This window comes from Bombyx mori, chromosome 11, assembly GCF_030269925.1.
Source record: "Bombyx mori chromosome 11, ASM3026992v2".
Taxonomy (NCBI): domain Eukaryota; kingdom Metazoa; phylum Arthropoda; class Insecta; order Lepidoptera; family Bombycidae; genus Bombyx; species Bombyx mori.
This window is the reverse complement of record NC_085117.1, coordinates 211561-223709: the sequence shown is the minus strand read 5'-3', so window position 1 is coordinate 223709 and position 12149 is coordinate 211561. Positions and strand designations below refer to the sequence as shown.

Below are 12149 nucleotides of genomic sequence, written 5' to 3'. Positions count from 1 at the left end.
GGTGTATCTATGTAATTAGTACCTGCCTCCGAGGGGTCCTGAAGTTTCTTTGCCATATCGCCTAAAAAATGGACATAATCGGGCCGCCGATGGTTGTTGGGACGACCTATGAAAGGGGACCAACAGGTCACAGTCTAACGAGTTAGTCCGACCAAATTCAACTCTCAACATCAAGACAAACACAAAATGAGTAGCAATTAAAAAAATAGATTTTAAAACACTCTTTGGAATAATCGCAACCCTAGTAAAAAGCTAGCCCAGTATTCAATTTTTGACGAATAACATCTAATTCGTTTTAAAGCAGTTATTACGATATTTACCCGTATAAGTATAGTAGTTTTATATAATTTTTGGTTCTATTAAAAACCACTTTCAGTCAAAATATAGCTTTTAATGAATTCCCACAATTAAACTCAGAGTTTAGATACCTATGCGTTTACAGTTGGAAAAATTGAACTACTACTACTCAAAGTCAGCTGTCAATTCTACTGACTGCCATATTGTTTACATTTAGCTGTGTCTCTTGAAACTTATCCCTTAAAAAATTTCGTTCTGTATTTGTTCAATTAAAATGCAAGAAACTACCGTAGAGGATGCAGATAAATATAAATTGGATTTTGAATTAGACAAACAGATATGCAGATGCTGTTTGAGCACAAACAGGCGCATGGAAGGTGTACATAAGTACAACACGTATATTTACGATTTAGCATCCATAGAGGTATGTTAAAAATGGAAATAATCTTGTTTTATGTCGTCTGAATTAAAATAAGACAAGTCAATGTTGATGTGTAGTTTTTGTGAGATAAATTGATGATGCTGTTGCGAAAGAATCTCGACGCCGGTCGGATCAGACATTGTCTAAGGGTAGGGATAGATAACAACTCTTCATCAGCTCACTGAGTTTCTCGCCGGAACTTCTCAGTGGGTCGCCTTTCCGATCCGGTGGTAGATTCTGCGAAGCTACTCCTGTTAAGGTGCAGTGTTAGCAACTTCACCAGGTTTGAGCCCCGTGAGCTTACCTACTTGTTCGGTAACGCTGATATAGCTTCTCAAGGCTATCAGCATAGGTAGGAAAAAAAACCTTATCTGTTTACAATATATTGACATTTCACTTATCAAATGTGGACGCAGAATTTGGTAGGCAGCGGTTTGGCTCTGTCCCTGACGTTGCTGACGTCCATGATCGATGGTAATCACTCACCATCAGTTGGGCCGTATGCTCGTCTGCCTAGACGGGTAATAAGAAAAAAAAACTATTTGTGGTGTCCATGGACTCCAGCTGGGCAGAGAATTATTTCACAAATTGCAAACGATTTGGCGGTCGGAAAGCGGTTCATATTCTGTACAAACGTACAAATAACAAAAGAAATCGACAAAGGTTTTTTTCAAAACGTCAATAATTTATTTCAGGTATCGGAGTCAGACGGTCTCCCTCAGTGGATCTGCTGGGAGTGCATAACTTTATTAAGCAAATCAGTAAAGTTCAAATCTAAAATACTCAAAGCTCATGGTGCGCTTTTTGAGTACTTGAGCAGATGCGCACCGGTGAGTTGCTTAGAGATTAAAGATTTTTTTCTATCTGTTATATTTTGAAGAAAGATTGACGATGAGAGATCCTCCTTAGAAACATAACTGTACTAAATATACTGTAAAGAGGGTCATTCTTATTATTCGGTATGCTGCTCACAGGTTGGTCAGTTGGACAATTAATCAATTGAACGAGTTTTAGTTAAGGTCTCCTATTTCGCACTAAAATTCATCACTAAACGTTTTTTACAAATGTATGATTGTTTTTGTCTCGTCATAGAGGTTCCAAAACACATAGCTAGTTTATAGCGTCCTTTCCAGTTGGAGAAGAGTTTAAGGACAAAGTTATAGCAATTGTAACTTTGATGACATATCTCATGGTGGTGATCATAAAATCGTTATGACTCAAGTAATCGTCGGGTCGGTGAGCTTGTCTAGCTATCTTGTATAATAATATTGGCTTTCGAGTCGATAGCATTCTAAACTCATATCATCCCGACTGACAATCTTATATAACAAAGCCAACATGTTGTTCTATGTCGCTTTTTTCATTGCCCAAGGTCATGACCTTGAAATTTGACCGAAGCCTGTCTCTTGAGCTTTCTCCACCTCGTCAGGTCCTCGGCTTCTCTTAAGGCGGTTGCGACTGGCAGCCTAGTTAGGGTTATTTAGTCGCACTAGCGGCTAGCACATTTCACACTTGCACATTTGTTAACAGTTTCCAATTGATGCACGTGATCAAGAACTGAGTGAGTATGCTGGACCGTACTTGGAAAGATCATCGGTGCTCACCTTCAATCATAGCGGCATAGGTAGAACCGGATACCATGAAGATTTACAGGTAAGAGTTATGTTGCTAAGATGTTGGTAAGATTCAGTGTTTCTCAAAGATTTTGGTGCAACACTCACTTCAGGAAAAACTGAACATGCAACACCCCCAGAGTCGTCGTGGCCTAAAGGATAACCCGTCAGGTGCATTCGTATGTAGCGATGCACCGGTGTTCTAATCCCGTAGGCAGGTAACAATTTTTCTAATGAACTACTGACTTAACAAATGTTCACGATTGACTTCCACGGTGAAGGAATAAAAAAGCTGTCTATTCGCTTGGTACATGATCCGTGAATACGAATTTCATAAGGGAGATCATAGGGGATACGTTCCGGGCGTGACAAAATAATAACATACTTTAGGTGTAGTTGTAATGAGGTCTGTTTTACGTTTTTTATTAGTCCATTTGACGACGCATCTACAAAGGATATTCAGTTGGATACCTAAGTACATATTGGAATCCTTTTTATCAATGTGCATGTACTGATGTAGCGTTTAGATCAGCAAATAAAGAAATCTTTAGCCACTACTAAGAAGTTTTTACTGTATAAATAATCTCATTGAGAGTGGCAGTGGTAAACAGTCAACGCCGCCCTAAACACGTCATTTCAGATCCTCCCGATCCACTAACGGTGCTTTTGGGTACCTCAAGCACCGGTCATCGTCCTTGCCGAACCTGTCGCTTGCGACGAAGGGCTCGACGAGTAAATTAACCCACAGACACAGCCCACTGAGTTTCTCGCCGGATCTTCTCAGTGGGTCGCGTTTCCGACCCGGTAGTAGATTCTGCGAAGCACTGCTCTTGCTAGGGTTAGCAAATTTTCCAGGTTCTGTGAATCTAGTATAGCCCCTCGAGGTTACTAGAACCGGTAGAGAAAAAAAAAATACATGTGTGCCATTCTTACGTGGTAGAAGTGAAACCTTCTAAAATTAAAATACAATTATCCTAAATGTCTAAGTATATGTAAAATTTTGTCATTAGTAAACAAATAATTGTAAATCATCTTTTATAGTATAAGGTGGCGCCCTCTGTGAATTGATATTTTAACTTCCTAAATTAAAATTCACTACAAGAGGTTTCATATACACGTTAGTATTAAAAAACTCTATGGACTTATTTTTTCGTTTCATCAAGTTTGAAATCACAACTATTCTAAAGAAGTTTCACTTCAAAAAAGAGGGTGGCATGCATTTGTTAGTAAATAAAATTTCAGCACGAAAAACTGACATCACCTTCGGAAATACAACTGTTTGTCCTGCCAATGCTACCGATTAAATATGAGGAGGAAGTCAAAGAAGAGAGTTTCTATTCGGATTATGAGGATAATATAACAGTCGAGCAGATAAGGTGAGTATCCAGCCCCCACCCACTCTGCTTGGGTTCTGACCCCGGGCGGAGATCGGACGTCGGACGAGAGACTGCAAGGGAAGTCGCTTAGTGCGGTAAGGCCCTAGAACATCCTTGGGCCCGCGATCTGCTCCCAACAGTCCCAACATGCAGACTGTTACATCCCACATATCCCGAGCGCTCCCCTAGGCGCGAAAGCTTCGAAAGAGGTTTGGCACGCAAGCAGAAAAAAAAATTCGTGTGCTTTTTATTTATTTATTGCATAGATGGGTGGACCAAAACGCATTGCTGCTTCACGGCAGAAATAGGCAGGGTGGTACCCACCCGCGCGGACTCATAAGAGGTCCTATCACCAGTATGTTTAGTTGAAGTGCTAGTTTAGTTGAAGAAGTAAATGTTAGCATCGGATCATTAGACTTATGACCCTGAACTGATAAACTAGAGAGGGAGAGGCCTATATCCAGTTGTAGAAGTTAATTTGAAGCTTTAGCAACTTAAAGCCATTTAAAGTTACTTAATTTCAGCATATCCCAAAGATAGGTATATCATACCTCAAAGACAGGTACTTATAATGTTTAACGGCCGTCTGGTGTAGTGGTAAGTGACATGGTCACTACAAAAGGGGGTCGCGGGTTCGAATCCCGCCAAGGGAAGATATTTGTATGATAAATATAAAATGTCTTTTCCAGGGTTATGGATGTATATCAAATATGTGTATGTGTATAATAAAAATCTTACATTTATATCCGTTATCTGGTACCTGTAACACAAGTTCTTTACGAACTTAGCACGGGACCAGTTAACGTGGCGTGATTGTTAGTAAATAATTATTTATTTATTTAATGCATCTTCACAGATGACCTTACTATAAAGGAATAATGTCAGGTTCTCGATTGGCGGATAGGTGTCTTATACTGGTGGTAGGACGTCTTGTGAGTTCGCCTGGGTAGGTACCAGGCCCCGCCTATTCCTGCCGTGAAACAGTAATGCGTTTGGGTTTGAAGGGTGGAGCAGCCGTTCTAAGTCTCAGTTTTACCGTACATGTAAAACTGAGACTTAGAACTTTTGTCACAAGGTGCGAGCGGCATTCACATTGTTGATGCCTATGGGCTCCGGTAGCCACATAACATCAGATAAAATATTAGCTTGTCCACCTATCTATGCAACAAAAAATAAAAGATTTGTAATTTTGTTAATTTCTCTTCGGACTATAATCATTTTACAACAACTGTGATCAAACACACAGACAAATCTGCTGACAATTTAATGCTATATACATGTTATCTTCCAGAGCAAACGTTGAGGAGGTGGAGAAGTTTTCAGAGGAGGACCTGAATGATTTTCTAGATGAGAAGGAGATAGAGTTAAGGGAGGAATCCGGGAAAAAGAGATCGAAAAAGAAAGATATCCGAATCAAGAAGAGAAGTAGGGTGTGAGTTACTTATAATCTATGAACAGCTGTTAGCTCAGCTGATGTTAAGTTGTCACTGATAATGAAGGACTGATAAGAACTAACTGGTTTTACATAATTAGTGTCTGCCAAATTATCAAAATTCAACCCTAAACACTGACGTCTCATTGAGCTCAACTATGCCCCTGGCATTGCTGAAGTCCATGGGCGACGGTAACCACCCACCATCAGGTGAGCCGTATGCTCGTCTGCCTATAAGAGCAATAAAAAAATCCTCATCCTACTAGCGGGCCCGCATTGTGGGCTCAATTCATGAATCTAGATGAGAAAGATATGATTATATATATTATATATATTCTTGATATCTAATTGGTGTTAAGTGGTTACTGGATTCCATGGGAATCAATTACGCAAATGTCGTTCTATAGTGCTATGGTTGCCCCCGGTTGGCTCGGACTGTGATCAAGCCTCATCAGATCCCATCAGAAGCCCGACAAAAAGCCTGTTTAGCAGCGACCACTTACCGTGACGTGGGCGGTGTGCACGCCTGTAACGGTCGCCCAATATTGAATACCTCTGATACCTTTATAATCTTTCAGCAAACCGAGTTCAGAGGAGCAGGAGCCCCTCAAGTCGTCCATAAGGAAACCCGTGGACCTGGACCCGGAGAAGATCAGGATAATAACTCTGAACCCCGAGGAGCAGATAAAGGCCAAAGAGGTACGTCTTAGGAAGAAATATAGAAATGAAATGAAGATGATTAATTTGAGACATTAATAAACTGGGATGAAATTAAATGAAATGAGATGAGATGATATGGGATGAAATATAATCTCACTAAAATAGTGGTTATTTACTAAGACTTTTTCAGTGGACTTTTTGGAGTATCCCGAGAAGTTACGTTCAGCAGCTTTATTTCATTTTGTCACATTTGTGCACTGTAACAGATATTAAACAGTTAATAACCATCATTATTACATATTTTAACCTGAAGAAACACTAAATAGACAAAATAAAACTAATCACACAACTTCACTCGTGTTCCCGCCAAAAGTCATTCGTTGAATATATTTTTTTTACATTTTATGACCTGGTAACAGAGACCTTTAGGTCATATCTTATTTGGAAAATGTTCATTACTTAGGGGTAATTTGTTGAAGTTTTGGAAGCACAGATTCGAATATCAACACCAATGACGTATACATTGTGTGCTATGAAAAAAATATATCGGTTTTTTTTTCAAATATCTCAGAAGTCAACAAATTCTGCGTTAGATTCTTTGAGGGAATTGATATTGTTTTTTTTGTTAAATCTTTCACAGCTAGAAACCACAAAGAACCTCAAGATGCCGTACCACTGCCATCTGTGTTTCAAGGGCTTCAACTTCGAAGTGAAACTGAAGAACCACATGGAGAAACACAGCCCGGTATGTGTCGCGGGGAGATCTGACTACCAGACGATCCTGCCCGCGCCCCCCAAAAATTTCCCACAAACTTTAAAGCTGGGAGTAACTCTAAAACTAAGTACTGTTATTCCTGGCGAGACAGTCCCGTCGTCTGATGGGTTGGAGGTGCTGTCCATGGCCACGAGTGTACGGTAAAGACCAACGAAAAGCAACACTCAGACAATAAAGTGGCTGTTCACGGGAACTCTTCGAGTCTTTGGACAAGTGCAAAGAGTTGGAACTGTTTTTCTAACCGAATACAAAGCAAAGACGTTAATCAGCGTTCAACCACACGAATAATTATGTTAATTGCAGCTACAAATTTAATGTCTGGTGTTAGAGATGTCACGTGCTCCCATTTCGAAGGGTGGGGTGGACGTTGCATAATTAAAACGGGACTTCGGTCTCGTGTCTTGGCGGCACTGATGTCCATTGGCTTTTCGGTCATTTAAATAATGAAGGGTCATGTCTTCCGCAGTCCCGGGGCACGTTTGAGTGCGCCGTGTGTCACATGTACCTGCCGACTTCGTACAGCCACAGCGTCCACACGCTCATACACACGCGCAGGTACGAGTGCGTGCAGTGCGGGATACGGATGATAGACAAGAATAGCATCGTTCATCATTACCGGTGAGTGTGATAGGTTGTGAGCACCCGTGAGCACTTGTGAACATCTGTGAGTACTCGTGAGCATTTGCTGTCAGAATGGTCTATTTTGTGTTATCAGTAATTTACGTTTATACTGTTTTTTTTCACGATTCCTAATTGATGAAATTAAACCCCATTCGATATAAACCTGCAGCCGGCTCTAAGACGCTTTCTAAGCTGAGCCTATTAATAATTTAGCACATTATTATTTACGGGAGGACTCGATTATTATTTCTGAACATCAAACAGCTTTATCACCGCGTCCGCTCCTTGCTACGGTCGTTTAACAGGTGATCATTGACAATACATATAAATTAGTTATAGATAAGCAACTCAAGCACTCAACAAAAATGTTTACGGGCGTCGGCCACTAGATGGCTTCGCTTCGATTAGTTTCTCATTGCTCCTGTAGATGGCAGTAACCTATCCTATATTTTATTTTTAATGAAGGAATTTATAAATTTTCCGAAACCACAAATCGATAAAATTTAATGAATTTTTCTGCCTACTAAACTGATAAAGACTTGTGTGATTATTTTTTTTTTTTTTTTCTGTGTTTAGTTGTACAATGAAATGTCTTAACTTCAACAACTTTAAACCTTTTACTGGAGGTAGGACCACTTGTGAGTCCGCGCGGGTAGGTAACACCAACCTTCCTATTTCTGCCGTGAAGCAGTAATGCGTTTCGGTTTGAAGGGTGGGGCAGCCGTTGTAACTATACTGAGACCTTAGAACTTATATCTCAAGGTGGGTGGCGGCATTTACTTCGGTCTATGGTCTATGGGCTCCAGTAACCACTGAACGCCAGGTGGGCTGTGAGCTCGTATACCCATCTAAGCAATAAATAAAAAAGTAAGCTAAGGGGAATCCGCTACAAGATGTCGCTAGTTCCCATACAAAAAAAATGTCTTAAAGTATTGCAGTTTCAGGGCCCTGGTCACTTAACAAGTGATCAAAATTCGAAGCGGTCACTGTTTTTATAAACTGCGCGGTGTTCAAGCAGGTGGGGGACGTCGTAGCGCATGTTTTGAGTACTACGGCGTAACGCTATTCGCCTACGAGTACTGCTACGTCGTAGCATAGTTACGTAGGCGATGTTGTTGGGTAATCTGCTACGGCGTAGCACTCGTAGAGTTTGTAGAGCTTTGGTTTTTTGTTTATCAGGTCCAAACACGAAGGACTATCTTCGGTCTTCACCTGCACTATTTGCGGGAAGATTTCCAAGTAAGTCGCAGCATCACTCAGGGCTACACCACCTCGCCGGTTCCGGCTGTGAGGGAGAGAGAGTAAGGAGAGAGATTGTAAGGCCAGAGACTCCTAGCACCTCCCACCATCGGAGCAGAATTCATCCATATTATCTGGAACCGCTGTGTTCATCCACAGTGCGTTTCCAAAGATCTTTTCTGCCACGTACCATCCAGCTTTGGAATGAGCTCCCCTCTACTCCTTTTTCAAACGAGGCTTGCGGAGAGTACTTAATGGTAGGCAGCAGCTTGGCTTTGCCCCTGGCACTGCTGACGTCCATAAGCGACGGTCACCACATTGCATCAGGTGGGCCGTATGCTCGTCTGCCTACAAAGTTCGATCTCTTGCCTTATGGTGGATCCTAGAGAGGACCAGTTATCAATAGGTGACCTTGGTCTCTCATTGGTCCATCTCAGCCATGTGATTAAATCTGGCTTTCGATTATTTTGTGATGACCAATCGCATCGACCACATATAGCGTGTTTGTCCCCAGTAACAGCAAGACGCACCGCGGCCATCTGAGGAACCACCACGGCGGCTCGCGGCCCGAGTGCGAGCAGTGCGGGAAGACCTTCATAAACAACGACTCGCTGGCGGAGCACCTGCTGTGAGTCACAAACCCCCCCGCCCAACCCCCTCCGCCCCGCTGAACCCGCATTTTTAATAGTTGTATAGGGGGCAGCAATCTATCTCGAACCGACACTCGAGGGTTAACGAAGCTGATGTCGATGGTGCGCGACAAAGCTTTTAAGTCGTCAGCTCGGCAGCTTCTGTGACCTGCCCATTCTGCGGGTGGACCGGACCCGAGATGTCGGGCTCTTGTCTGATCTGTTGTAAAGCGGCTACCAGATCCTGTAGACGTCAGCCGAATTCCGACATCCACCTTGAGACATGAGGCCGAAGTATCAGCTGTACTGACCCCCCCCCCCCCCTTCCCCCTCGAGAACCGGAGTGTATGACTGCTTCGTGGCAGAAATGCGCTAGATGGTGGTTTGCGATGGTAGTAAACTACAAGGGATAGATGAAGGCGGGGAGGTATTACGACGGTCCACCGCGTCCTCGGGTCCAGCGTCAGAGCAGATGCTCACTGATCTCCGCGTGTCCCTCCAGTATACACAAGGGCGTTAAGAACTACGAGTGCGAGCTGTGCGGCGCGCGCTTCAGGACCAGGAACCAGGTCAAGTACCACGAGCTGAAGCACTCCTCCACCAGGGATTACTACTGCGTCGAGTGCGACAGCAGGTCAGTTTTCTAATCACTAGATCGTCGATACGAAACCTCCATAAGTATTTATATTGAAAAATTTGAGTTGAACATCCGTGAGTATTCGTGAGCATGTTGAAAATTATAGATACTATTGGTGAATTCGTTCAACAGTGTATTACTGATTATAAAACTCATGCACTTCGAGTAAAATATTGGTGAGCATCCGTGAGCATATCTATTTATAACTGCATGATGTGATGTCCACGAGCCTCTAATCGCTTTTCGGCCTTTCAGGTTCAAATCTCCGTACAGCCTCAAGCAGCACTTAACCAAGAGTTTGAAGCACAGAGACTTGGACAGCCTCAAGTGAGTCGTAGCGATTGAGTTACAATGAGTACGCAGCCATGTAGTGACGTCACTAGTGGGGAAACTACCACGCTCTACTCTGACCTGCGTCTATATCAAACGGGTTCATCAAACTTTCATTTCCACAAACTTTAAGGCGTCCTTTTCTATTATATTTGAATAATCGCCTTAATTTTAAAACTACCCTCTAAAGTTCTGTAAAAAAAATGGCGCGCATGAAAGTTGTTTTTTAGATGGGTGAACGAGCTCACAGCCCACCTAGTGTTAAGTGGTTACTGGAGCCCATAGACATCTACGACGTAAATGCGCCACCCACCTTGAGATATAAGTTCTAAAGTCTCAAGTATAGTCACAACGGCTGCTCCACCCTTCAAACCGAAACGCATTACTGCTTCACGGCAGAAATAGGCAGGGCGGTGGTACCTACCCGCGCGGACTCACAAGACGTCCTACCACCAGTAACTACGCAAATTATGAATTTGCGGGTTTGATTTTTATTACACAATGCCTGCCTGCGGGATTCGAACATCGTTGCATCGCTAGATACGAATGTACCGGACGTCTTGTCCTTTAGGCCACGACGACTAAACAATCCTTCCCACAAATATACACTGACCAGCCATTGCTACCCCGGCGGGTAGTAAAGCTAGTCTCCCTCAGACACAGATGCGGCACGTGCGACAAGCGGTTCAGCACGGCGGGCGCGCTGGCCACGCACCGCGCCGTGCGGCACGAGGGCGCGCGCCCCCACGCCTGCGCGGAGTGCGGCGCCGCCCTCGCCTCCGCCTCCTCGCTGCACAAGCACGTGCGCGCCGTGCACCGCGGGGACCGGCCCCCCGCCGTGCACGTGTGCCACACCTGCGGGAAGGCCTTCAGGGTACGCGACCCTATTTCTTCATTGCTCTGATTTTGCATATCTGACTTATAACATACATATGTACATACCGGCCGACTGAGAGCATGGCCTCCGTCGATGGGAGCCGGACCCCCAGACTTGGGGTCACAGTCTCAATAGCCTGCTGTTGGGGTGGGGGGGTCTGTGGTGCAGTTCTAGAGGATAGTGAGTGAATGATTTGGATACTGAATGAATGGCTTAATAAGAGAGTGAATGGCTTGTATTATATGCCTAAAGAGTGAACGATTGAAACTATTGGAATTAACCAGAGAATTAACAATACAACATGTTCACGGCACAGAGTTCAAGTGTACTGACGAACCACGTGCGGACGCACACTGGAGAGAAGCCCTTCTCGTGCGAAGTGTGCTCGCGACGGTTCTCCCAGCGGACGGCCATGAGGACACATCTGAGACTGGTTCACTTGTCGAGGAATTGAACGGTCCCCTCGTCAATAAAAGAGAAATAAAAACTGATTGTTTTATTTGCATCTTTTACTTGGAGACGCATCTACGCCTTTCCTAGTTTCCTAGAGTACGTGCGCATGCAGTGGAGTCGCTCAATTCTCCCCTAAACCAACCCTGTAGAGATTAGTCGGATTTATTAGAACAGACTCGAGTATTAGATATTTTACGAAATTAGGCTGCACGTAATCCCATTTTGTCAATGTATATAACCCACCTGTTCCACCAAATTATTACGCCGGTAACAGTAACGCCATCTATCGCCATATAGTCGAACCAATATCGAAGGATCCAGTAGCACCTAGAACCTAGCTTTTTTGACAATAAAATCATTTCTTCTTACACTATTTTTAATTCAAATTTATTTTCTATTTTTAGTAGGATTTTCTATGAAAGCGTATTTTGTTAGTTTTTTTAAACTATTATTTATTGGAGTTTACTCCTTTAGAATCGATTTACATATATAGGCCCGGGGTATGAAAATTATGGGGACCAAAATCGTACTAGCATGTCACACGAAATGCGTTATGCGCCTGATTGGCTCCTGATTGCGTGATGCGTGCGCGCGCCAATCAGGAGCCAACGCGCGGCCGCGTTATCGCAGGTGACGCCGGGCTGCTGCGCCGGCAGTCCGCCACAAAGCCTCGTACTGATCGCGCGTTTCTCTCATTATTGTATTTTCATATATTTGTTAGTCGTTTGTTTTGTGTCTCGTTAATTTGTTAATAATCTGTAGTGTATCGTGTTGTCGTAATATAGAACT

The 12149-nt window shown here is 43.3% G+C and overlaps 1 protein-coding gene across 2 annotated transcripts; it reads left to right on the top strand.

Moving 5' to 3' along the window:
* The first annotated feature begins 404 nt into the window (after positions 1-404).
* On the top strand, positions 405-11394 carry LOC101740040 (zinc finger protein 879). Of its 2 annotated transcripts, XM_004922100.5 has the most exons (14): positions 405-721; positions 1414-1548; positions 2249-2371; positions 3574-3707; positions 4999-5139; positions 5718-5838; positions 6440-6544; positions 7041-7192; positions 8375-8434; positions 8949-9062; positions 9566-9697; positions 9956-10027; positions 10688-10904; positions 11224-11394. In XM_004922100.5, the coding sequence occupies exons 1-14, from the start codon at positions 572-574 to the stop codon at positions 11359-11361; spliced, it is 1794 nt and encodes a 597-aa protein (XP_004922157.2). In that variant the 5' UTR covers positions 405-571; the 3' UTR covers positions 11362-11394. The 2 variants fall into 2 exon arrangements, with proteins under 2 accessions (XP_004922157.2, XP_012548068.2); XM_012692614.4 differs by lacking the exon at positions 10688-10904 and having other exon boundaries at positions 479-721.
* The last annotated feature ends 755 nt before the right edge of the window (positions 11395-12149 follow it).